The 27,085-nt window shown below is 35.2% G+C and overlaps 4 protein-coding genes across 4 annotated transcripts; 1 reads left to right on the forward strand and 3 right to left on the reverse strand.

Moving 5' to 3' along the window:
- Positions 1-1,704: 1,704 nt before the first annotated feature.
- Positions 1,705-4,389, reverse strand: LOC116011336 (D-amino-acid transaminase, chloroplastic-like). Its single transcript, XM_031250885.1, has 5 exons — positions 4,103-4,389; positions 3,968-4,023; positions 3,253-3,428; positions 2,184-2,857; positions 1,705-1,993 (listed from the first exon to the last, which is right to left on the reverse strand). Exons 1-5 carry the CDS (start codon positions 4,137-4,139, stop codon positions 1,896-1,898), a joined length of 1,041 nt encoding a protein of 346 aa, XP_031106745.1. The 5' UTR covers positions 4,140-4,389; the 3' UTR covers positions 1,705-1,895.
- A 1,432-nt stretch (positions 4,390-5,821) lies between these two features.
- On the reverse strand, positions 5,822-9,277 carry LOC116010166. Its single transcript, XM_031249441.1, has one exon. The coding sequence runs from the start codon at positions 9,275-9,277 to the stop codon at positions 5,822-5,824; it is 3,456 nt and encodes a 1,151-aa protein (XP_031105301.1).
- Positions 9,278-12,150: 2,873 nt separating this feature from the next.
- On the forward strand, positions 12,151-14,981 carry LOC116010591 (pentatricopeptide repeat-containing protein At4g18520, chloroplastic-like). The gene is made up of 2 exons (XM_031250073.1): positions 12,151-12,344; positions 12,590-14,981. Exon 2 carries the CDS (start codon positions 12,590-12,592, stop codon positions 14,522-14,524), a length of 1,935 nt encoding a protein of 644 aa, XP_031105933.1. The 5' UTR covers positions 12,151-12,344; the 3' UTR covers positions 14,525-14,981.
- LOC116010592 (probable aminotransferase TAT2) lies at positions 14,893-22,243 on the reverse strand. Its single transcript, XM_031250074.1, has 8 exons — positions 22,106-22,243; positions 17,017-17,479; positions 16,354-16,693; positions 16,025-16,243; positions 15,886-15,945; positions 15,639-15,794; positions 15,447-15,540; positions 14,893-15,279 (listed from the first exon to the last, which is right to left on the reverse strand). The coding sequence occupies exons 2-8, from the start codon at positions 17,277-17,279 to the stop codon at positions 15,149-15,151; spliced, it is 1,263 nt and encodes a 420-aa protein (XP_031105934.1). The 5' UTR covers positions 17,280-17,479; positions 22,106-22,243; the 3' UTR covers positions 14,893-15,148.
- Between the last annotated feature and the right edge of the window lie 4,842 nt (positions 22,244-27,085).

The following is a 27,085-nucleotide window of genomic DNA, read 5'->3' on the forward strand; positions in this document are numbered from 1 at the left end:
AACTTGAATTCCCCATTTTTGAGGAAAACAAAATCCGAGATAGACTCTGAGATTTTGTTTTTCTAGGTTGTTGGGAAGAAAAATTGATTTATCAAGATTATTTTACCCTTGTTGTTTTCTTCTTCCTCCTCATGTTTCTTCTGATTCTTCTCACTGACGATGGACCTCCGCTCGTTGCTGCCCGCCTCGCTACTCGCCAGTGGCCGCCTCATCTCCATCGCTAGTCCACGACAGCGACGCTGCCTCTGCCCTCTGATCTTGCCTCTCTGGCTCTGCCGACTAGAGAATGACGCCGCACACGGGAGAATGAGGATGGAGGAGATCCGGAGAAGAATGAAGAAAAGTATAAAACCTAAAATTTGGCACAAAATCTTGTAAAAAGAAATACGAATTGGGCCCCAAATTAAAGCAAACTTATTATTAATTTTAGAGTTTATTACCAAAATGGTCCATCGACTATTGCGAAATTACCATTTTGGTCCTCAATAATTTTTCGTGCCTAATTAAGTCCCTCGAGTTTGAAAATTTTAACCAATTTGGTCATCCGTTTATTTTGCCGTTAAATATCTGTTAAATCGGGACCAAATTGGTAATTTTGCTATAGTCAAGGGACCAAATTATAGGTCTTTATACTCATTATTCACATACTCTTTTATTCCCAACCAAACAATAGAATTTATATTCCCAGTATTTTCTTTTCCACCAACCAAACAATAGAATTCATTTTCTTAGTAACTACTTTTCCATAAAATTTCACTTCCACTTCCTTTCAAATATTTTCCGCGAACCAAACGTGCCCTTAGGGTGTGCTTGGAAATTCAGAAAAATGATTTCTAAAAATCATTTTATGGGTTTTCATGTTTGGTAGGGAGTAGAAAATGTGAGTCAAATGAAAATACTCTCATTTTATTGGAAAATGACTTCCACTTTTTTTTTTTTGTTAATTTTATTTTCTAATTTCTACACCACCACCACCACCACCGTCGCTACTATCACTACTGACACCGCTGCTGCCACCGTCACGGAAGATAAAGTGTAACGAACATCTGATATTATTACAAAGCAGCATCTTATTAAAGGAGCAAAATTATCAAGAGGTGCAGACACTTAAAGAGGAGAGCACATAGTTATTAGCGGCATGATAATTATTACCAGCTCCGTTTTTATGAGTCGCTATACTCATGAGTCGTTATACTCATGTAGTATAAATATTCAACCCTGCGACAGACAAGGGGACACGCTCAATCTTGTATTTGAGAACTAAAAAGCAATACAAATATTCTCTGTTTACCATACGAGTTCATATTTTCTTCCAATTTCTTCATAACAAAAAGATTTTACTCAAACGGCCAGGGGCCATCCTCAAAAACTCTATTCATGTCAATCTCATGGAAAAATTGAAACAACAAAAGGTTAGAGGCTAACTCCGGTATACTGACTCCCTTGCCTGGCCTCCATGGTATCACGCATAACATGAAATTTGATTTGCCTATCAGTAACGAACCTGCCAACAAGGACATACTTCATGCACATCATTAATCCCAAAGAATTATATCTTGGACCTTATTTTATAAGTTTAAGGATTTGGATTTGGATTTGTATGGCGTAATAGTCTTTGGTGTCAAATCAAACAAAGACTACTTTCGACCAAGCATGAGTCCTTCCCAACATGAGGAGATACAAGCAATAAATGCTGAGACGTAATCTAAAAAAAAAAAAAGGGAAACTTTTTATTCAGAGAGCACTTTTCACTTGTCTTCTTCAATCTTGATACACAAACATTGCAATTGCCAGATGAGGATACAAACTATGTAAAACTTCAATTTTTCTGAAATGAAATAAGGGCACTTCAGAATACTTTTAAAGTTGCAGTTTGCCTTAGCTTCACACCCATTTTATTCGTAGGGAACTGGAATTCTTTGAGTATCAGGACCAGCTACCATATCTTCCCAAAGCAAATCCGAGAGCGCCATTGTTAGCTCTCCCACTTTCCCTGTAACAATAAATCATCACCATCAATGTAAACCTTTCTCAACAACAATAGGACCATATACTGTTTCACGATAATCTATAATTGGGAACTCAGTAACTAAGTTGGGAAGTACTGCAGAAATCTATGTTGGAAGGCTATTATGCTGTGTTTCATAACTAAAAGAGTTAATACAAGTTGAAAAGAGAGTTACCATCTCCAATGGGTTTCTCATCCCATGCGATAATGGGTAGTATAGGAAGCGTGCTTCCAACAAACATCATTTCAGCAGCTCCTTTGGCCTCGTCGACTGTGAGATCACCAGTTTTCACTCCTGTCAGGCGTCCCTGCTCTACCAATTTGGGTGCAAGTTCAAGAAGCCTCAGAGCAGTGCATCCGCTAAGGATCTTATCAAACTTAGGCAAGATGAGTTCCTTTTCGTGGGTAATAAAAGCAACATTGACGTTTGGACCTTCCGCGATATAACCCTCCTCGTCGACCCAGATTGATGCAAAAGCTCCCTTCTCCTCAGCTTCCATTTTCGAGAGGACATTTGGAAGGTAGTTTACATTCTTCATTGTGGCAAAAATGATCGGCTTCATGGGGACAGAAGATGTAATTACTTTAACCCCTTCTTTGCACTGTTCAAAGTCTTCATATATAACAACAGCATAGAATGCAGATGTTGGGCATCCAGCTGGAGAGAGTAAGAAGTCCCCCGGTCCTGCACTTAACCAATATCTCAGGGTTCCTTTCCTACATTTTGACACAGCAGCAAGCTGGATAAGAATGCTCCTAAGTTCAGAACGCGAATGAGGAGAAACAATTCTGGCCTTGGATGCTGATCTGAGAAAGCGGTCAAGGTGGGCATCCAACTCATAGAGATAACTGAAACAAACAAAAATTATAAGTACTAAAATGAGAATACTCTTCCAATTCTGGACAGTCCCAAGTAGAAAATTGCTCATGAATGATTTAAAGTATAGGCATTTGTTTGAACTTTGAAGCATGTTTTTAGTAAATATCAGCAAGACATGAGAATTGCAAAAGAAAAGCAATATAGGGAGCAGAAAATTAGATAATTTCAGGATTCGAAGCATCTCTTATGCGAATTGGCCATAAAACTTACATTTTCAGGATATGGAATTTCTAATTCTAATAAATCCTTAGCAAAAATTCTCAAAAATTCTCAAAAAAAAATCCTTAGCAAAAAAAAAATCAAAAACTAAAAGCAATTGTTTTTCCATTTAAGCTTTGGATATTGGTTCAAGAAAGAAATCTACCCGTCAAGAACAATAGCTGTGTCAAAGACACCATGTCCTCGATGAACCATGTGGTCATCAATTGGAATAACCATCATAGCTGGATCAAGAATAATTCCGCCATAGAAACTTGAGTACATTGCTGGATAGGGTATCCTCTCCACAGAGTTCCACTTCTCATGCAGCTTTTCAAGCAACTTATTTGGGCAATGAAAACACAGAGTCATATACAGTAGCTAACTTTCAACAGGAACCAATTCAAGCAATATAGAGAGAGTAAATTGACAAAACCAACAATAAATAGATAATAAGCAATAAAACAGTTGTTCAATCAGAAACAATCTCCCTCAAGAACTTATAAAACACTACACATAGTAATCAATGTGGTTAGGAAAGCATCCCAGTTTACTTAACTCATTTTTCATTTTAATTTTTAAGACAAGACATTTGGAAGAAACCATATTCATGAATGCCATCAATCATTACAAAAGTACCATATATCAGTATGTATGCTCAAGTCAGCTGTTAGTTAATAATGGTTTTGAAGTAGATTAATACATACTCCGTATTTAATAGTGTTAATAGATAAGAAAGATAAAAGAACTACTTTTGCTAGTGTCATATGTTCTCTCACAAACACAGTTGAAAAAAGTCAGTCAGTAGATCAATACAATAGTATTATCTAAAGTTATAACTTAGTAAAACTGAGACTAATGTATGTTGCCATTAATTTTACCTCAGAGGATGACGAAAAGACATGAGCTTTAAACTCTTGGGCTCCATTCTTGACCTCTGCGTCAGAAATTAGAGATGGGTATCTAACATTGCATTACAGTAGTTGAAGAAAATCAGAGGGGGAGGTCGAAATTACCTGATTCCTGATCAGCAGAAGATTTGGAGGTTGCCATTTGCCTAAAAGATCAAACTTTTAATTTCAAGAAGAAACCACACAAGGGTTTTAAGGCGGAGGAGCAATAATAAGTTATAGAGGAAAGGTGGAACGAGACGGGAAACGAGACAAAGCAGACTGCTTGGTTACATCAGACATTTGTTTTTATGGGATATATATATATGTTGCTTTCCAATTTGAAAAAGTGAAGCACTTCTCTTTGGCATGTGACCTCTCTCTCACCTCTACAAAGAGAAGACGCACATCAGTACGTCACTGGATTTGGCGGATAGTGCTGCAGGCAGGAGCCTTCTCAATATTCAACTGTGTTTTAGTCTCATCTTCAAGAGCAACTCCATTATGGCTTATCATTGAGGGTCTTTTTTTTTTTTTAAGTGATACGGATTAGAAAGAGAGAAATTGAGATTTTTTTTTTATTATTAATAGGATTTTTTGTTTGAGTGAGAAAATAAACTAGAGAAATTACGTGTAAGCGTGAGTGCGTGACCTGCAGAGTGCAGACTCAGCAAGTGTTTTTTTTTTTTTTTTTTTTTTCACTTAGCTCCAAAAAGCTGCAAATAAATAAATAAATAACCTAATCATTTTTGTTGCCTTTAGTTGGTTTTGGCTCAATTTTTTAGAGTATTAATCGTAGGTGGTGGAGATAATGGAGGAGAGAGAAGAGTTTTTGCATGAATTTGTTTCCTCTCATTTCTTTAGTAAGTTTATTCCTTTCGTTTTTTTACGAGTTCTTTTTATAAGCATGGAACAATAAAAACGGTAATGGCCTATGTAAATAACAGAAAAATGAAGATAGATACTCAGGTGGTGTGTAAGACTTATCAATTAGAGTCATATTGGCTACGTTTGACCAGATCATTAATGACATTAAAAAAGCCTTAAGTTCCACTGTCAACTTCAGTTTCAAATTTGTGAAACAATATGCGAATCAAGTTTTCCATAACATTGTTAGGAAATTTGTTTCTATTTCTGACGGTAAAGAATGTTTTTCCATTCCACCAATCTTTCTTGTAAACGTTTCAACTTATGATTTAATGAATTGGCCTCGTTATTCAATTCTCAAAAGAAGAGCTCAAATGTCTTGTCTTACTAGTTATGCGTCTGTAGTTAATGTATTGTGTACCTTCCGTTATTAAATTATGTTTTTTAGTTTCATTTTTCACACACTAGTTTTATTATAGCAACACTCAAATATCATCTTTTTTTTGTTTTGGTAAAAGGATAATATATTAATAACGAAAAGAACGGGAGGCAGCAAAGCCCCGAAAGTCATACAGCAAAGCCAATTTAACTTTATCAGGGAGGGAGTTAAAAGATGAAAATAAAGTGGCAGATGTGCGATGCAACCCCTCTAAAGCTAAAGCATCCGCAACCCTGTTTCCCTCACGATAGACATGAATAATGGATGACGACCAAGAAGTGATCCTTGAGTGAATGTGTTTGACTGCACTACGAATTCTCCATGGTAACAAGTTGGTGATAGATGTTGCGAATCGCACCAAAACAATAGAGTCAACTTCAATATGTGCCGGGATCATTGATGCTAGCTCACACCAGGATAAAGCAAAGTCAAGTGCCAGAGCTTCTGCTTCAAGTGCTGAGGATGCTATCAAGGGGAAAGATAATCCTGCAATGAGAATGCCTTCCGAATTCCGTAAACATGCCCCCCCGGCCGCTCCATTAAAGGAAAAAAAAAGCATCGGTGTTTAATTTTAAGCGGCCAGATGGCGGTTTTTGCCATTTTATCCAAGTAATTCTGATTCTCTGGTTAGGAGAGAAAGAAGAAACGATCCCTTCATGAACTAGAAAGTAATCTGATGAACTACTTCTGCGAATAGGATGAATCAGAGATATTAACATTGTCTCTCTTTTAATTTTCGAGATGGTAGCAACCAAAGTGAAAGGTGAATCTTCATAAAGTGCTGCATTGTATAAGGTCCACACCACCCAAAGGATTAGACAAGGAAAAATAGAGCAGTAGAAACCCGAAGCTGTTCCTGGTTGGGCTGAAAGCCACCATGTGTGACATGCGGCTCTTATTGATCGAGCATTATTCAGGGAGATTTCGAACATCACAGCAAATGTTTGCCAAACTCCATAGATGTGAGTACAAGAGTAGAGACAATGCTCTAGTGATGCACTTGCATTAAGGCAAAAAGGACATATAGAAGGTAGGCAGATTCCAAATCTCTCTAGACAGTCTGGAAATGACAAGAATTTTCTGAGGAGTTTCCACATAAAGATTGAGCATTTAGTGGATAAACCTGGTGCCCAGATACACTTTGAGGAAAGTGTTGAGCCCTTTCTCGGTCTGATCAGATCATATGCCGTTGATAGTGTAAAATCACCTTTTGTGGATGGTTTCCAGATTGTTTCATTGTCAATTACACCGCTATTTTCATCCACTAGGTCCGCAAGTTGAAACATCCTGCGCCAGACTATCGAACCATTTCTCCGGACTGAGCTCGTAGAGTAGCGGGCTTTCATGAACTCTGACCATAAGGAATCTTTGTTCTTAAAGTTAAACCAAAGCTTCGCTGAGCATGCTTGTTGTATCGATGTCAGATTATGAATTCCCAGTCCCCCTTCATCGGTAGGTAAGCAAATTTTTTCCCATGATGCCCAATGGAATTTTTGCTTGCCTTCATATGTTCCCCAAAAGAATCTAGCAAACTTTCGCTCCAGTTCTTTGATAACTTGGCGAGGTAATTGGACAGCTGCGATTGTGTAGAGAAGAATAGTTGTCAGGACATGCTTTATTAGTACCAAGCGACCTCCCGGAGATAAGAGTTTGCGCTGCCAACCTTGGAGTTTGTTGTTGACATTCTCCAAAATATGTTGATAAAAAATGATCTTGTTTCTCCCTTGGAAAATATTCACTCCTAGGTAGCGGAAAGGCAGTGAGGATCGTTTCATATCTAGTATCTCTTCCATGGCAGTAATGCGGTTCAGATTACAGTGTTTTGAGGTGATAAAAAAGCTTTTGTCTGAGTTGATCTTCTGCCCAGAGGCCTGTTGATAGATTTTCAATACCTTGCTTAGATTTCTCAAAGAATTCACCCCTCCATTGGTGAAAATTATAATGTCGTCTGCGAAGCCCAGGTGAGTGATGATTGGACATCTAAACGAAGTTTCATAAGGGGAAATAAGTCCCGAGCCATAATGAAGGAGCAACGAGCGTGATAGGGCTTCTGAGACTAAAATAAAGAGAAGCGGAGATAGTGGGTCTCCTTGTTTTACACCCCTTGAAGGTTTGAAAAATCCACAGGAAACTCCGTTAACTAGCACTGACAGACGAGTTGCATTGAGAAAGTTCATAATCAAATTTATGAAATAAGTTGAGAATCCAAACCTTTGTAAGACTGCTCGTAGGAAAGGCCAAGCTACTCGATCAAAAGCTTTTGACATGTCAAGTTTAATTGCCACGTTAGATCCCCGACATCTTTTGTTGATAGATTGGATTAATTCAAGGGCAAGAAGAACATTGTCATGGATGTTTCTTCCTTGGACAAAGCCTGATTGTTCTCTAGAAATTATCCTTGGGAGAAGCTTATTAAGACGGGTAGAAATGACCTTTGTAAAAATCTTGCTTACAAAGGTGCATAAACAGATTGGTCTATAATCCGCGAATGATTCTGGATTAAGCTTCTTGGGGATTAGGACTATCTGTGCACTCGAGAAGGCAAAAGGCACCGGAACTCCAATCATGAAATCCAGAACTGCTATGTACACATCATTGTGAAGTATATCCCAGCAGCTCCTAAAAAAAGATCCTGAGAAACCATCTGGACCTGCTGTACTGTCCGGGTCTAAAGCCCACACCGCATTTTTAACTTCTTCTCGAGTCAAGGGGGCCAGGAGAGTAATATTATCTTCCGTGGTTAAGATTGTAGGCAGACAGTCAAGAATAGCATGCATATCTTCACTTTCATCTGCTGTAAATAAAGAGGTGAAGAAGTTAACTGCTTCGGATTGGATGTCAACCTGATTAGTAAGAAGACTACCGGATGTGTTTTTGACTGCACTTATGCGTTGTCGATGGTGTCTATCTTTGACCGTAGAATGAAAAAAGCTGGTATTGGCATCCCCTTCCCTCAGCCATTTAACTCTAGCCTTTTGTTTCCAGTAGATCTCTTCGAGCTTTAGAGCTTGGAGAAGGGAGGCTTGAGCATAACTTAGCAGTTCTCGATTCTCTTGGGTTGGTGAAGCATCAAACCTTTTTTCCGCATCTGATACTGATTGATCCAGGTTCCTTACTTGATCAAAAACATTGCCAAAAATCTCTCTATTCCAAACTCGGAGTGCCTGTTTAAGTCTTTTAAGTTTAAATGCAAGAGCACGCATAACCCCTCCAATAGCAGGAACTGACCAGTTTGTTTTCACAAAATGTTCAAAGCTAGCATGCTTGAGCCACATATTTTGAAATCTAAACTGTTTAGGACCCAAAAGATCCGCTTTATTTCCACAAAGCAAAATTGGCGCATGATCTGAGGTAGTTCTGTTCAGAAGCATAATATTGACATCAGTAAAGTAATCTCTAAATGAAGAAGAGAGAAGAAACCTGTCAAGCCTTTTCCAAATTCTTCCCCGATTTCGGGTTCCAGTCCAGGTGAAAGTGCCTCCTGTGGTTGCTAAATCAAGCAAAGAGTTGTCAGCAATGAAAGTTGAGAAATCTGAGATGCTATTTAATTCAGGGGTTGCATTTCCTTTGTATTCTGCCACGCTCGATATGACATTAAAATCCCCGCCCAGTAGCAGTGGTGAAGAGCTTTCCTCTATTATAGCATTAAGTTGTGACCAGAGAATTTGCCTGTCTGTTCTGGTGTGTTTTGCATAAACTGCCACAAACTCAAAGTCAAAATTCCAAGGAATGAAGGAAGCTTTACAGTAAACAAATTGATCACAGTCAATTAAAACCTCAACATTAAAAGAAGAAGACCAGAGAATCCAAATTTTGCTAACCGAAGAAGCAAAACCTTTATGGAGATTAAGAGTTCTGATGTAGGAGTCCAATTTATCATTGGTTAAAAAAGGTTCAAAGATGGCAGAAAGGTGAATGCTCTCATGTCTGATTAACCGTTTGAGCCTGCGGCAAGAGGAAAGCAGGCCCCGGATATTCCAGAAGAGCAAATTCATTTAAAACGGTTAGAGAAAGAAACTTTTGCGATCTTCCCAGCTGCAAGATGGGTTAAAACAGATGGGGAATTGAGAGAGTAATCCTTTCTTGGCCTTCGTTTCTTTCGCGTGACTGTAACAAAATCCTCATTGACGGAGTCAGCTTCATCAGTGGCTGAAGCATGTAATTTTGAAGCGAAAAATTTACTAGATTGCTTCCAAGACTCTAGCAGGGATTGAGAAAAGTTCTGGGCATTTTCCACTTCGTCTCCTTCAGAGAGGTGACCAGGTTGGATTTCAGCATGATCTTCCGATCTAACAGCATGATCATCTAATAAAAAAGGGCCAAGTGTAGGGACTTGGTCTGGTATACTGAGATTTTCATGGTCCGATATTCTCTCTGGTAAGGGTTGATGCTGTTGCTCAATTTGCTTATCCTGTTGAGGTTGCACAGTTACAGGGCGCCAACGTTTGCGGGGCGGAGCAACAGAGTTGGTTGATTGCATCTGAGCTTTCTGGAGTGTTTGTGGTTTTGGTTGGATGGGAATGTCAGCATTTCCATCTTTGCTCTGTTTATGAATCAGGGAGACTTTGCATTCGGTTAATAGGTGACCGAATCTAAGACAAGAATGACAGTATGGAGGGATATATTCATAGTGAACTGGCTGGGCAAAACCTCCCGAGGAACCATGGTTAATCCAGATGTTTTCAGGAAAGGGGTTGCTTACATCAAGTTCAACACAAACTCTGGCTACTGAGGGTCGGTTGAGGATAAGAGTTGAGGCATCGACTTTAAGAGGGGGGCCGACGCTTTGTGCGATTGAGTAGATTGCTCGTTTATCGTGGAGGTGGGCCGGTAGACCTTCAAGAGCTATCCACACAGGAACAATCGGAGATTCAACTTCTGGTCGGAAATCTGTAGTCCATTTAAAAATCTGCATTATGGATCCTTGGATCGACCATGACTTGCGTAACCAACAACGTTGAAAATCTTCTTCTTTGTCAAAGTTGATAAGCACATGGCGTTGATCTATCAGTCCCAGAGTGAAAGCTCCACCGAATCCAATAAGATCGAAAGATTTTCTTAGCAAGGCCATTGATGGGCGACTTTTGGTGAATTTACCGATCAACGCAAATTTAAATCGAAGAGCAAGCTGTTGAATATCTTCGTCAGAGAATGAGACAACTGGCATACCTTTGTAGCGATCTATGGGGCGGGGTTGAGTTGCAGATGAGTTGGAGGAGAGGACATCCGCGAAGGAGCGCGTGAGAGTGGGCGCGGCGGCCGATAGCGCCGCCGCCATGTCTGAGTAGGTTCGGGCAGCTGAAGAGGCGGAGAGAATTTAGGGTTCGCTGCACACTCAAATATCATCTTAATTATACTACAATTTCATTTGACATTATAAGTTATTACATGAGCTATGTTTTTTAGTTTTATTTTTCACACACTAGTTTCATTTTAACAACACTAGAGTATCATTTTAAGTATACTACAATTTAATTTGACAATCGTATTAGATATGGTCCACATAGCGTTTGGTGTTTTATACGGTCCACATAGCTATGCAAATTTATACAGAGAATATTGATTTTGATGTAAAATTTGGTGTTTTAGGTTAGAGCTGTCATATATTTGCCAAGAGCTTTGTAATATAATGGTATAAGTGTAACACCCTATTATTGAATTCTCTTGTATCAAAAATTTGCTTACAAGTGAATTGAGTAGTTTAAAACAAAAACTAAATATTCCTCTCTTGGTTGTACAAGATCTAAACTTTATTTTAGGAGAGTCTTCTTTTGATTTAATTTTGTTGGATATCAAAAATAGTTTGTATTATCTTCTTCTTCTTCTTCTTCTTTTTTTTTTTTTTTTTGTAAAACGATATGTGAAATAAACAATTCATTTAATAGCTCAAGAGTTTATTTCTAGGTCAAATTGCAAGAAATATTGTTCCCACCCTCCACCTTTTATTTGGAATGCTTTGATGGAGGATATTACTAAGTTCTAAAGTGATTTAGAACTTTTTTCCCCTGTGTTGTTAAAGTGGCACTTTCCCCCTGAAATGTTAAATTGTCATTGTTACCCTTAAAAATAATTATTTCATTTATTTTCTTTCTCCAACAAATTATTATTTATATGTATGGATGATCACGATTCGGTTCGACTCTAACCAAACACTGTAGCAATCATATCGAAATAGTATGGGCGGTTCTGGTTACGATTCAGAACCGAAAATTTTAAAATTAAATAATTGTTGAACCGTGAACCGGAACTTAACCACACTCATATATAGTGAAAATAATCAAACACTTATTTTGATAAATCGGTATGGTTCGGTTCTAGTTTCGATTTTAAACCGCCAATCAAAACTTATGTATTTATTTACTACGTATTTATTTTTATAATTTTATTTCTTATTTAAAAATAGTCTAAATTTAACAATCATTTTATTTTATTTTTTCGGTTCTGAATCGTAACCGTAACCGTCTATACTATTTAAGTTCAATTGCTACAGTGTTCGATTATGTTCGTATCGAACCGTGATCTTCCATACATATTAGTAACAATTGATTGGAGAATAAAAATAAATGAAATAGTTATTTTAAGGACAAAAATGTCAATTTAACATTACAAGAGAGAAAACTACCACTTTTAAAATAACTGAGGGGGAAAACTGCCACTTTAATAACACAGGGAGAAAAAGTGCTATAAGCATATGGGGAAAAATTGTCATTTTCCCCAAATTGAAAAGAACATTTATATTTAGTTGACTCATAAATAAATCACAAAAATAATTTTCAGAGAATTTTGATAACAATCCTCCGTAAAAGAAAAAGAAAATATCCTGGGCTCAAACTTGTCTGTTTAATGATATTTTTGTTTGCTTTTATCTTCAACGTGCGTCCTCTAAGCTGAAAGGCTTCCTCAATCCTCATGCTCTCTGCAACTCCATTACCAAGATTATGTTTCACCGCCTGAGAACAACCATCTCCATCTTCATAACTCTCCATTATTGAAGACAAATCGAAGGGCAAACTTTTCCCCTTCTTTCCCATCACTGTTTCAACACTCTCTTCTATCGTTCTGGTAAATCTCCATCTTTCTTCACAGCTATATAAACGCATGTCAGTAAAGACTTGGATTTTTACGTACCCATGTAACCCATTGATGATATATAGTCTTTGTTTACTGAATTTATGAAATGTTTCAGTGTTCTGAGACGCACTAATGTGGGGGGATATTTTAGTATTTCAGTGTTTCTTTCATTCAATGGTTTACTGTTCTTGAGCTTTGTGAAAACTTAAAAACCTGGTTTCTTCCTGCTAAACAAGATGTTCTCACCGGCAATTTACTCGCTCAAATCCACACTGTTTCAAGTTCGCCTATCTGTTCTCTTTGATACTCAACCATCCAAACCAACACGACACAGAAAGCGCCTTGCCAAATCAAAGATTCACGGCCCAGACTTGTTCTGTTCCTCACTCAATCACTCATCTTTCTTAACCGATTCCAGCAGTTCTGTTAAACTCGAGGCCCAATTTGTTGAAAGCAACGGTCTTTGCTCAGAGACACTGTTACCCAGTCAATTGAGATACTTGTGTGAAGAAAATGGTTCTTGTTCTGATACTTTAGCAACTAATCAGCTGACAGAGTCCTATGTGCTCGGCTACTTACTTCAGTCTTGTTGTAATGTAAAAGAACTTAGGAAGGTGCATGCCATGGCTGTGAAGTGTGCTAAAGAATCAAATTTTTATGTTGAGAACAATCTGATTAGCATGTATGTGAAACTTGGGTATTTGGCGGAGGCCCAGAGGGTGTTTGATAATATGCTGGAGAGAAATGTTGTTTCTTGGACTGCTATGATCAATGGGTATATGAGATTTGGATTGTACAAGGAAGCTATGAGGTTGTTAGCAGAGTTTGTTCACGAGGGGTTCCAATGGAATTCAAAGACCTTTGTGTGTGTGTTGAATTTGATTGCCAGAAGATTTGATTTTGAGCTAGGAAAGCAAGTACATGCCTGTGTACTAAAGAGTGGTTTTAAGGGTTTGATTTTAGAGAGTTCTATTTTGCATTTTTACTCACAATGTGGTGATTTAGAGGGTGCTTTTCGAGTATTTGATAAGATGAAAGAACGAGATGTGGTTTCTTGGACGACTTTGATAACTGCTTGTTCACAGCACGGGCAAGGAAAGAAGGCTCTTATCTTGTTTTCAACAATGGTTTCTGATGGATTTGATGCAAATGAGTTCACAGTCTGTAGTGTCCTCAATGCTTGTGGGGATGAGAAAGAGTTGAGATTTGGGACTCAACTACTAGGGGCAATAGTTAAAAGGATATATAAGATGGATGTCTTTGTCAGGACATCAATTGTAGACATGTTTGCAAAGTGTGGACAAATTGCAAATGCTAGGAAGATATTCGATGGGACGAGGAAGAGGAACATTGTAACGTGGACATCTATTATTGCAGGATATGCTCGTAATGGCCTTGCTGAAGAGGCCATAAGTCTATTTCGGATAATGACAAGGAGAAAGATATTTGCTAATAATTTGACCATGGTTAGTGTTCTTAGGGCATGTGGCCTACTTAGAGCTCTACAAACTGGAAAGGAAGTGCATGCACGAATTATCAAGAATTTTCCCCAAAGCAACATTTATATTGGGAGTTCCCTGGTTTGGCTTTATTGTAAATGCGGTGAAAACTCCATGGCAAATAAGGTCCTCCAAGGCATGCCTTTCAGAGACGTAGTTTCATGGACAGCAATGATTTCTGGATGTGCACATCTAGGACACGAGCACGAGGCACTTGAATACTTGAAGAAGATGTTGGGTGAAGGTGTAGTACCGAACTCTTTTACCTATTCATCAGCCTTGAAAGCTTGCACGAAACTAGAAGACATTGGTCGGGGGAAATTGATACACTCCTCCATAAACAAGACCCCTGCAATTTCAAATGTGTTTGTGGGAAGTGCACTGATCAATATGTATGCAAAATGTGGCCATCTTCCCGAAGCTATTCAAGTGTTTGATAGCATGCCAGAGAGGAACTTGGTTTCTTGGAAGGCAATGGTAATTGCCTATGCAAAACATGGGTTCTGTGGAGAGGCTTTGAAGCTCTTATATAGGATGCAAGCTGAAGATATTGAAGTGGATGATTACATCCTTTTAACAGTACTCACTGCCTGTGGAGATTTTGAGGAGAGTGTGGAGTTGGCAACTGATTGCCATTTAGACATGAACAAATCCAGTCTAAATTCTTGTTGACCTACTGGAGGCTATGGAAAAGCTTAAAACTCTTAACACATGAAGCTATGGTGATCACATATGATAATGAATCAAACAGTGGAGTCATTTGATGCTGTTCATTTGTCGCAGATCATCTAAGCTTAAGCACCGTCATGATTTATAGTCCGCCTCACAGCTGTTGAGTATATAATATATAAACATAAATGTGCAATTCAACTATCAACTTAAGCTTTTAGTTGAGATGGAGCACATGCTTCAATTTGGTATCGCCAATGGTCATCTATCAGCTATTCAGCTTAGATTTTTAGTTGAGATGGAGCACATACTTCAATTCCAGCCGACATTCTATAGGTTGAACTCTTGTACTAAGGGAAAAAGCTGAGCTAGACATACAAGTAACTTTCATTTATAAGCAAGAATGTATTTCAACTTTTACAACAACTTCCAAGTATAATGAGTACATATATTATTGTAATGCAGGACATATGGTTTGACTAGTTAACAGTAAGAATATAAGGCCATTAGGTGGCTGTAATTGGAGAACTGACACATTGACAGTTTGACACTACTACTTGCATATTTGTATCAAACTCCATTTTGTATATTCTGTAAAAAGCTAACTCTAAGCAACTCTAGCTTCAACTAGCACTGCCCATTTTCTTGATATGAATGCCTCTGACAGAAAGACTTAACCCTTCCCAGTGCTTCTTCAAGGGAAGATGGCTCTGCAGCAAAAGTAATTCGCAGCCAATTCTTGAGACCCACAGCCAATCCTGCAAAACATAAACTTTGTTGGCATCTCAAACATGATGTTTTTAAGTTTTAACCCAGGTGCTTCCCAGTTTAGATCATGTTGGGTATACAATCTTTACTCATGTCAACCTGAATTCTACCCAAACAATTTAACTAAAGGTAAAAGTTCTCTAATTTATTTTATTACCTGGAAGAATTATGACAGACTCCTCCTTGGCCAGCTTGAAGCAGAAGTCGATATCATCACTGATGTCTCTTAGCAAGGACAGATTCAGCTTTACCTAAATTCAGAAAATACTTAAAACTAATTGCAAAACAAATATCCCTTTTAAAGTGTTTGTTATTAGAGAGTAATTCCACATTCAGATTGTTTGCTCACCATAACAGCCATTGATCCTTGTGGTTTATGTGTGCAAGTGAGACATGGAATCTCCTTAATCTTTTCACAACAGATATCTGAAGTCCCCTTCAACATGTTAATGGTCTTCTTAAAGAAAACCTCTTCGGTTTGCTGAATAATACGAGGGACTGCTGCCTAAACAACCAAAAATTTCGCCATGAGACAGTCAGGAAAATCTTGGGAACATTTTGCTGTTTTCTATTAAGAATCACACGAGTTTGCAAACCTGGATAAAGGTGGCAGGACCTCCACAGATATCGCAGTACTTTTTAATGCGCTCAACGAACTGATAGAACAAGGAATACCAATTATGGTTATAAGCATTAAGGAACAGAAAGATCATAAGTAACATTAGGTGAACAAACCTTGGGGGTTTTAATGGTGCCATTAGGATCATTTATGACTAGCCAACCAAGGCGCCATCCGGGAACTAACCATCTCTTTGACAAGGATCCTAGAGTAAGCACAGGGGCAATAGATCCAAAAACTCCCATTGGAACAAAAGGGTTAGTCCCAAAAGCTAAGTGCCCATATACTTCATCTGCAATTACAATGAGTTTGAGCTTGTTTGCAGTTTCTGCAATCTATTTACACCCAAAAAAAAAAAAAAAAAAAAAAAAAAAACTTATCAGGACTTGCAAGCATAAGCATTCAAGACGAGTAAATAATCGTTAGCAAGAAGGCCGAAAGGAACCTCTTTCAGATGCTGATAACTATACACATTCCCACAAGGATTCCCAGGATTTATAATCACCACTGCAATAGTATTCTGATCTGCAAGAGACTCAACAGCATTGAGATCAACCTCCCAGGCTTTCTCAGGGAGAAGATCATAATATCTAACTTCAAGGTGTCTAAAAGCAGCACAGAGTGCATAAATTGGAAAGCCTGGTCTTGGCAGCAAGATATTAGCCCCAGGGTAAGCTAGAATGGACAGTGCTGTTTCAATGGCTTGAGTGCAGCCAGCTGTTACATAAACATCATCTGCTGATACCTTTTCTGGAAGGTCACGAGACAAATAGTCTGCAATTGCCCTGATTCACAAGTACCAAGGAAATTAAATTGCAAACCAAGAAAATAACAGTACAAGACTCACAAAGGGGAAACAGTTTAAACAAACACAAGAACAAAATATGATTCAAGAAAGCAATTTAATCTTCTTTCTTTCATTCTTTTCAATCCAAAATCATAATTGCTGAACCCTTGGTTATCTGCACTGTGAGAATTTGAGAGATTATAAATATCTGCCAGTGTAGTTACTAACTAGATGTGAGTTCAAATGTTGCAAAATGCAGAAAGCTAAGGAATTGAGATGTGAGAAGAAATGAAATGAAAGAAGAGAAGAGAAATTACTTACTTTCGGGTTTGAGGGAGACCAACAGTGGGAGAATAGCCATTGAACTTGTAAGAAGAGAGAGTGTCAGAAACAGCTTGTTGAGCCAAAGCAGGAGAGTGAAAGCAAGAATAGGCAGTGGGGTCACCCATCCCCAAAGATATCACCTTTTTACTGTCACCACCCTCACTGGCTTCAATATTCTCCATTATCAATCCAAGAATGCCTTTGATTGTAATATTGGTTGGCGTTTCAATCTCCCGGGTTTGCTTCTTTTCAGTCTCCATTATTATGTTTTGCAGAAAATGAGAGAGATTTAGGGAGTCGAGATTAAGAAGGGCTGTGCAGGCGGGGAGTATCGTGGAAGAGAAAGGCGTTGCTTTGAAGGCCACACGTTGAGAGTTCCTCCACCTCCAGTTCAACAATATATACTACTGGTATTAGACATTTGTTAGCAGAAGCAGAATTTTGTCTGATTGCCCTCACCCTGCATGCGAGACAACGACAAAACTTTTTTAAGGCTCATGTGTGTGTTAGCGAAAACCTTTACGGAGTGTTTGGTGCGTTAGAATTCAATTCCGCAGCATTAAAATTTTATCTTTATGAAATTAGAATCTCATTTCCCGGTAATTCAATTCCATGGATTTTAGAAAGAAAAAAAAAATAACTTTGAGACAAAATTACCTTTATTTTTTTAATCTAAAATTGATGTTTGACATCTCATTTTTTATTTTAGTGTGTCTTTTTCTTCTCATCTCAACACAAAACTTCAATCAATATGCCAATCTCAATCAAATATTTTTTTCAAAACTCTCTTATCTATTTTATTGTTTCCATTACGAAATTCTAGATATTATTTATAACGTGTTACACAAATTTTTAAAAGCAAAATCTGAATTTGATCATTTAGGTTTTTTAATAATAATAATAATAACAACAATAATAATAATAAGTATGAGCATTTTAGACTTTATACTATTTATCCCATTTCAATTCCCATGTACACCAAGCAGAATTGAAATTCTCAACAATTTTATTTCTACAAACCAAATAGTATAATATAAATTACCACTTTATTCTACATTATTTATCTCCTATGAAATTGTAATTCAGTTCTCACATAATTTTTTCCCTCCAAAGGCATTGCTTGATTGCTGTTTCTAACTACTAAGTTTCCGAGTTTTTTTTTTTTTTTTTTTGAAAACTAAGTTTCCGAGTTAGAATGCGATTTCAGAAGAAAATAAGAAGAAATTAAATTCATTACTAACCGTATTCAACTAGTGTTTTTAAAAAATAACAGTCAATTTTAAAAAAGTTATTAATAAGAAAATTCGAAAATACTACTTCAACGGACAATTAGGAATTAAAATAGCTACACATATAACATAACAATTGAGTCAATTATTACCCAACTTAAGTACAATTGAGCAATTAGTATATTTTACATTTTCAATGTAATTTGTTAGTTATTACACGGGAGTGAAGTTAACTCTATGCACATCATTGAGTAGCAGATGCAAATTTTCCTCATCACCCAAAAAGAAGTATAATAAAAAATGTATAATTTTTTAGCATTTTATTAATCGAGTCCATCACATAACATCTTTCTAATACAATTTATTTCTCTTATAAAATTTGTGTGCTATTATATATGAAAATAGTTTCCTTAATGCACACCATATAAAAAATTGAAAATAATACTTCAATGGATAATTAGGAATTAAAAGTAGCGACACCTATAACATAAAAATTGAGTCAATTATTACCTAACTTAAGAACAATTGAGCAATTAGTATGGTTTACATTTTCAAAGTGATTTGCTGACTATTACTACACATGAATCAAGTTAACTCCGTGCACACTATTAAATAGTACATATAAATTTTTCTCATTTGCATACTATTATATATGAATATGATTTACTTATTAAACACCTTTAAATAATGATTAATAAATTTCTCCCGTCGCAAAAAGAAAAAATATTTGTTTCCTTATTATTGGTCATCGATGTAATGAGAATGGAGAGGTGAAGCTTTCGATATGGTCCACAAGGACATGACCAAAAAAAGTACAAACAGTCTATTTTCAAACTAGGAACGCAACATTGAGGGTTGGACGATGTATACACAATACATTGATGAGTATTAAATGTATTAAATCGGTGTATGTGTGTGTGGCAGAGGAACGTCCACCAGGCCCAGCGGTCAAACTTTACCAGAAAAATTATAGTGGATGTGTAAATTCGGCTCCGTCCATGATTAGATATTTATACCTTACCAAATCTATATTTTTACTTGATTAAGTAAAATTTTTGAACTTAATTGAGGACTATTTTTGTCATTAGTTATACCCATAATACAAACTTAGTTGCGAAGTTATATGTGTAACTATTTTTAACTCATAAGTTATGCATGAAGTAACGATTTTAGTTTGTCAACAAATTATTTTACTACCAATGTGTCACTTCATAAAGTGACGGATTTGGTCATTTAGGAACTAAATTTATGCATAACTTAGAAGTTAAAAGGAATAAGGGTTAAATAGGCCATCGAACTACACACGAAACTGCAATTAGGCCATTGAACTCAAAAACAATGCAATTGAGTTCCTGAACTACACAAATCCATGCAAATTAACCCAAATTGACTTGTTTGACTTGATCTTCCGGTTACCAACTTTAAAAATAATATTTTAAATAAAATAATTAATTAAAATTAAATTTAAAATTAAAAATTAAAAAAAAAAAGGACCCAATTGACTTGCTCCTGTTTTTTTTTTAAATTTTAATTTTAATTAATTAATTAATTTAAAATTATTTTAAAATATTATTTTTAAAGTTGGTAACCGGAAGATCAAGTCAACAAGTCACTTTGGGTTAATTTGCATGAATTTGTGTAGTTCAGGGACCCAATTGCATTGTTTTTTAGTTCGATGGCCTAATTGCAGTTTCATATGTAGTTCGGTGGCCTATTTGACCCTTATTCCAAGTTAAAATAATCACGCATATAACCTGACAACTAATTAAGTTTGTACCACAAGTATAATAAGATGACCATAAATGTAATTTTCTCTTATTTGGACATTTTATATCATGGATTAGGGTCTAAAATTTTAAAATTCAGATTACTAGTCGAGTCGTTGAAATTATGGATGGAAGATGACTTTTAGAATAGAGAAATAATAACATCAACTTCAAATTAAAGCTAACAAGCAAAGTAATAAAACTTGTAAACTTGAGAAAGAAGTTGCCAATCGCAACAAAAGCTTGATTAACCCACAAAAATTCCGCATAAAATTATGTTTTCTTAATTCTCATGGCCGAATCGTCGACTTCTTCAAAGATTATAGAAATGGTTCACCCATCACCCATGAATCCAACACCATTGTTGCCAATTAATTTCTTTTTCTTAAAGCTAATTCAACTTCCCAAACTTTCATTAAGACATACATCAACCTCATTACATGAGAAATAGACAGACAACAAAAAAATTATAATTAAAAAAAAATTATAGGACTTTATGTGAAAAATATTATACTTTGAATAAATTTTTCTTTAACACTATTTAATTGATTGTAACAACATAATTACCGTTATTATACATATACGATTAAAAGGAGAGCATGATAGAATTCATCTTTCGAGAGTATAATATAAATTAAATTTTTATTTATTGATCATGCAACCTACAAGAAATGATAAATCAACGACAATAAATTTTTAGGACCCGTTATTAACGGGAATTGTTTTATTATTATTATTATTATTATTATTATTATTATTATTATTATTATTATTTTTAATTTTATTTTATGTTTTCTAGTTTTTCAGTTGCTTTCCTTGAAGCATGCTGTCTAAAGCTTCACTAGGATGGTTGGGTTGAAACGATTGTCTGCAACTCTGTTTAATTTTCTATCTATTTCACCAAAAATATATTTTGATGGGTATTTGGTTCAAATAATATTTTAATTTTTTTTTTATATAACTTAAGAATTTAAAGAAATAAAATTTTAAAAAATGTGACAAAAACGAGTTAGAAATTATATTTGAAAACTTTACATTTGTTAAACTCTCATGTTCTAAAAATCGAACAAAGCGTTATGTCATATAATTTGAATCAAAAGCTCTCTCAAAGTTTATTCAAGTTTCAATTATTTAATTATAGTAACATTTTCACTTTTTATTAACAATTTTTTTTTCTAATTTTTGTTTCTCATTTTTAAACAACTGTTTTTAGTCAAAATATTTGAAATATCCTTATTTTTGTAAAAAGAAATATTTTTAAAAATTGAGAACTATTTTTTTTAAAATAAAAATATTATGATTAAGTGAATGAAAGTGAAATAAAATATAATCATTTAAGTGATTTAACGTGTTTATTGCACGTAATAACTAATAATAGTTAAACACTTATTATGTTGTCTGTGTCAATTTTGGGCCAGAATACGATTGAAACAATGCCCAAACTGTAGGCCCGGGGATTTTTTTTGGGCATATGGGCCACACAATGCTACGTGGAACATAACAAAAAATACATTTTTAATATACTAAAAAGATATTATTCGTATATTAAATTTATATTATACCAAATAATGTACTTGTAGTACTTAAATAATGCATTTTTTCTAAATACAATGTACATTTTTAATATACTAAAAATACATTATTTATGTACTGAATATACATTATCTGATAGTATGGTCCACATAACATTATTTTGTTTAGAAAAATGATTAGTGTTCTTAAATTTATCACTTATAAACTTATGCTCTTGATATGTCAAGTTTTAATTGATTTGGTTTTACCTTTTTCTTATTTATTTCATACCTTAACCAATTAAAACTTATCTAGAAGTAACAAATTTGTTAGTAAGTGTAGGAGTATTAAGCATTTTACACATAATTAACTAAACTTTTTAGTTTATTATTAAAAAGAAAAAAAGAAAAAAGATACAATTATGAATCTGAGATGAGGTCGTTAGTTTCTGAACTTTAGGTGAGTTCATCATGCACTATGAACTACTTCATTAAATAGGCAATTAAAACTGGAACACAGAACACATAAATTAGTCGCCATTATTATAGTAATAAAAATGTATGGAAGGTAGGAGCGAACCTGCAGCGCAAATAAATAATGTTACACGGCACGGCCCGCAGCAGCTAAGATGACAGAAGTGAAATTAATGTAATGTTTATTTCAGTCGCTGTGTAACATGGACATGTATAAATAGGCGGAAGGAAGGTTAGTCGCAAATTAATTTGGAAAGGTTCCATGTTTTGTGGATAACATAGCACAACATCATGTGACTTTGATTGAGGTGGCATTCGGATCAATCCAAGGATGAGTCAGCATTTTTTGCGTTTGGATAACGAAACCACCCCCGCTTCCAGACGTTTCTAGCCTTCACGGCTTCACTGCCCTGTCCTGCCATGCCCATCATCATCCATCACATTGTATTTGCCCATTTTCAAACTTTTGTTGGAGAGGCCTTGAATCTTGAAGCTATAGTTTTCAATACTAGTTTTCTTCTATAATAATACTCACTTATTTATTGTAAAAAAGTTTAAAAATTAAAGTTTTTAATACGCTATCGATGTTGATGGCTTTGTTGGAACCCAGTATAGAGGTACAAAACAGGGATAAGAAAATAACAGCTCAGGGCGCTAAGCCCAAAAGAGTGCATACAAAGTCCGATATAATAGCTTAACACGACGGTCCAAATAATGAAATAAATAAATAATACATGTTATAGCTCAAAGGAATGGACTAAGAATGATATCGTAGCTGCTCCCTGGTGTATGGATTGAAGGTTAGAAACCCCTACCACTAGACCAGGGATTAAGTGATTCAAGAGATGATGTCTTAAAGAAAGAATAAGGGTTCTTATTTATAGTGTTGCGGGCCTTGTGAATGATTAACAAATGTAAAATATTGACTAGTCTTAAATCCTGACCATACACATGTCCCTCTACTACCTGGATGCCATCGATCTTGCTGGTTGACATTTGTTAATATTTTGCTTCCTTCCATACCTCCCTTTCAACTTATTGGACAACTATTCTCCTCTGTCATCCATTGGGCCAAGACTTTTTCAATAAAATAGGTATTGGGATTCCATATCCTCATGAGATGTATATGTGATAATTTAAGGGTGAACTATTATGCAATAGATTGTTGAAAAGGAAATTCAATTTCAACTAAAACATTCTTTGTAAATAATTTATCATCTCTAAATTATTACGTAGTATAATTATTTAGTTAATATTAATTTTAAATTATTACAAACTGAGAAGATGAGTTCAAAATATTTATAAAATAAATGTCAAATACAGAGGAAAAAAATATGGATTTCGAAATAGTTATGATTGGACAATATAGTGACGAAGATTTACTATGCGAAATCATCTTATCCTTGGACCGAAGTTACACTCGACAAGAAAAATGTGAATGATTAGTAGCTCAAGCAAAATGTTGAGAATTTTAATAAGGAATTCCCCCGGGCCCACCTGACTTTTTTTTGGTGGGAGGTTTATAAGCAATGATATTTGATTATTGCATGATTGTATCCATTTTCGTGAAGAATGTTATATTGTCATATCCTGCTCTCAAAGCTAACTTTCCAACCTTGAGTATTTGAGATGTATCAAAAGTGAGGTCCCTTAGTTGGACAAGGACTAAGGAATCTTGTTTTGCTGAAGACGAGGTCTCTTGGTTGAATGAAGATGAGAATCATGTTGTATTATTAAATATGAGATTGTAGGTGAATAGGTTCGAAATATTTTTTTTTTTGAGAATAAAAAAAATATTTGAAGATTTGTAGCGTTAATCTCTAGATTATAACACTATATTTGAGCATTCAAATATAACGCTTAGCTTTTAGCAAACCGAACACTAAGACTCCAAAAATTTTCTAGTGTAAGGGTTTAAAAAATAGTTTTTTTTTAATAAAAAACTTTATAATATTAATGAGTATAAATAATGCATAAAAAAAGTCTTAAAAAGCATTACTTCAATTCCATGTACATGTAATTCTTTGACCGAAGGTGATAAATTCAAAAATCTCCCAAATATGAAATGACATAAAGAAGTATGAAACTTGACAAATTCACTAGTCTGTCGTCAACCTATCAATTTTTGAGCACTTTAGAAACAAAATATGAATTTAGTTTTTTCTAGCAAATTATAGCCTTGCGAGTTACCTTTTGCCACCTCCTAGATCTTCTCAATTAGATCTCTATAAATTGCATTAAGCTCAAAATACTATGTTGTGGTCAAAGTTGTAGGAATAAGATTTTTTTTTCATCTCTCTCTATCATCTAGCAATGGTTTGATGTTTCATTTTAGATTCAAGGTAGCAAGGAACAGTGGGTGTGTTTGGTTGGTGGGTTTAGGCATAAGGAATGGGTATGAAAGTGATTGTTTGTGTTTGGTTGATAGGTTTTGTGAATGCTACTATGGGTTTAGAATACCCCATTAATGACAAAACCCATACCCTTATTAAATAAGGGTTTCATCCCCCTTCCTCATTTCTTTCTCAACTATTAATAATCATTCCCATTCCACCCAATTACCAAACATGTTAAATACTTTCACCAAAACCCATTACCATTACCAAGTATTTGATACCCATTCCGATTCCGATTCCCATGTGCGAACCAAAAGCACCCAGTGTGTTCCATCAAAGCTCCAAAGGCAACTCTCCTCCTGTCTTTCTCCTCCCTACCTTCATACACAAATACAGTAAACCCCTAACAATACACATGCATTCAATACTTAACACAAATACAGAAAAGAACTACCCAATGAGAATTTGTTCTATCACTTTCCTTTGCTATGAAGATCATATTAAATAAAATATATCTTCAAGCTCTTTTCCTCCAAGACTGAATAGGAAATCTTGATTATCATCTTTGCTTTCTATGATTCCTGAATGTGCAAGATTGACAATCTTCAATACATTACAAAATTATGAACTTTACCAAAATATAATACCAACAACCTTTCTTAATCTAAGTTAGTTTTGATTAAAAAAAAACAAATAAAAATATTACACCAACAAAATTTATGATATACTCATAGATAATGGGAATGGAACTCAACATAAGAGGATCTCAAAATTTCCGAAGTAGTGTTTATTTTTGGGAATGACATAGGACAAAAGTTGGTGTTATGAAAAAAATAAATATATAAAGCGTGGGCTGGAAAGAGGTTTGAGGAATGAGAATTTCTTGGGGTGTCGTATTTCAAATATGACAAATTGGAGTGAATAGAGTGTGGTTAAACGCATACTCAACTGCTTTTTAATAATATCAAGTCTCTTTTGGGCTCACAATAACGATTGTCACAATAGTTCAAGAAACTTGTTTAGTCAAATCAACCTCTATGGACTTAGCGTGATGGGTCACTGCTCGCTAGAAAGTGACTTATCTAATCTAGTTCATCATAAATAGACTATATATCAATCTAATTATCTCACTTATATAACTTATAAGGTGATATTTAAATTCAGATAGAAAATCGTGGAAGCTAAATTGTTTACATGAATGTCGATAATGATATTCATTAGTAATGACATAAATACTATATGTTTGGCAACTTTTTCCGTAGTATTTATATAACTCGCATCGATGCCTCAATCAACATTTTTATTATTCGTTTTAAATTTTATTACATGACATTTGTGATTATGTGATATCATCCATATATAGGGTGTATTTGGTTGACATGTTTAGCTATCAGGGATGTGTATCAAAGTCATTGCTATTATTTCATTAATAGTTTTTAGAACATTACTGGGTTTTAATTACCTCATTAAGGGTGTGTTTGGTAATACGGAAAATAACTTTCGAAAAATGTTTTCTGAGTTTTCAGTGTTTGACAACGTCTGGAAAATGCGGTCACCGGAAAATATTTTTCGTTAACAAAGGAAAATCAGTTCATTTTTCTAGAAAATGACTTACGCAATTTTTTTCCGTAAATCATTTTTCGGAATGGCCAAATTGGCCATTTCGCATGTTCTCGGTCAAAATGAACCAAACACATCAAGACAATTTTCCATAACCCAACCAAATACTGGAAAGGAAAATGTTTTTCCGGAAGTCATTTTTCTACTTTCCAAACGGACCGTAATTGCAAAACTCATTCCATAATGAAATAATGGTTTCATTTACCTTCCTTATCGATTTTCCCAACTATTAATAATATTCTTATTCCACCCTACTACCAAACATGCAAAATACTTTTATATATGAAAAAATAAGAACATAGTCTGGGGGTGAATGCAGCCAAGTGGATTAATGCAATGGATTGTGAATCCACTATGCGCATGCATCCAGTAGGAATTAAACCTACGACTTCAGCAATTATGAGTTGGGCGCTTTCACCACTCAACCATAGATGCTTAACAAGGACCCTTGTCCATGGTGCTAATCCAATATAAAAAAAAAAAAATCAAATGAAAATAACATAAAATCATTTAAATTAAAATAACATAAAATAAGTCAAATGAAAATAATTAGGTAAACAATACTTAGGATTAATATTGGATTTGAGGAAGGTGTTGCGAACTCCGATAAGTGTTGAGCTTTTTGTTGTGTAGCAAAGTATTACACTTGTTTACGTATTCATGACTTATATAAATTAATATTGTTTTGGTTATATATGTGGCCCAACCTTTTAGGTCCAATTTGTTTAAGTTTTTGATAAATTATGTGAGTTTCTTTTTGGGAGAATTTTTACATAATTGGAAGAATATTGCCTAGTGTGTGTTAGTAGTTAGGTGTACCAGGTGCGCTCACTAGGCGTGTAAACAATGTTTTTTCCCCTTCCTCCTTTGTTTGCTAAAGTGTTCAACCAATTGGAATGCACATTTATTAGCTCGGATATTATTTTCTATGTCTGATTGTCGAAAGTGGATGGATTTCTCACCCTCTTTTATTACGTAAGATTATAATACTTATAAATTTTATATTTTAATATTTAACTCAATATTATAAAAAATTTAATTTAAAAAATTTATGGCAAGACTTGTTAATCAAAACAAACAGATAAATTAAGATAGAGTAAGTAATTATTTTTACCCACATTTAATTTTCC

This window comes from Ipomoea triloba, chromosome 2 (genome assembly GCF_003576645.1).
Source record: "Ipomoea triloba cultivar NCNSP0323 chromosome 2, ASM357664v1".
Lineage (NCBI taxonomy): Eukaryota > Viridiplantae > Streptophyta > Magnoliopsida > Solanales > Convolvulaceae > Ipomoea > Ipomoea triloba.

Excerpts from the sequence above, each read along its gene's own strand:
- LOC116010166 (XM_031249441.1), bottom strand. The coding sequence starts at position 9,277 with ATGAATTTGCTCTTCTGGAATATCCGGGGCCTGCTTTCCTCTTGCCGC.
- LOC116010592 (XM_031250074.1), bottom strand. The coding sequence starts at position 17,279 with ATGGAGACTGAAAAGAAGCAAACCCGGGAGATTGAAACGCCAACCAAT. Across the intron at positions 15,795-15,885 it reads GTCCTGCCACCTTTATCCAG|GCAGCAGTCCCTCGTATTAT; the intron begins GTTTGCAAACTC and ends TTGGTTGTTTAG. Across the intron at positions 15,280-15,446 it reads GTCTGTCATAATTCTTCCAG|GATTGGCTGTGGGTCTCAAG; the intron begins GTAATAAAATAA and ends TATGTTTTGCAG.
- LOC116010591 (XM_031250073.1), top strand. The coding sequence starts at position 12,590 with ATGTTCTCACCGGCAATTTACTCGCTCAAATCCACACTGTTTCAAGTT.
- LOC116011336 (XM_031250885.1), bottom strand. The coding sequence starts at position 4,139 with ATGGCAACCTCCAAATCTTCTGCTGATCAGGAATCAG. Across the intron at positions 3,429-3,967 it reads TCTTTTCGTCATCCTCTGAG|TTGCTTGAAAAGCTGCATGA; the intron begins GTAAAATTAATG and ends TGCCCAAATAAG. Across the intron at positions 2,858-3,252 it reads ACAGCTATTGTTCTTGACGG|TTATCTCTATGAGTTGGATG; the intron begins GTAGATTTCTTT and ends TGTTTGTTTCAG.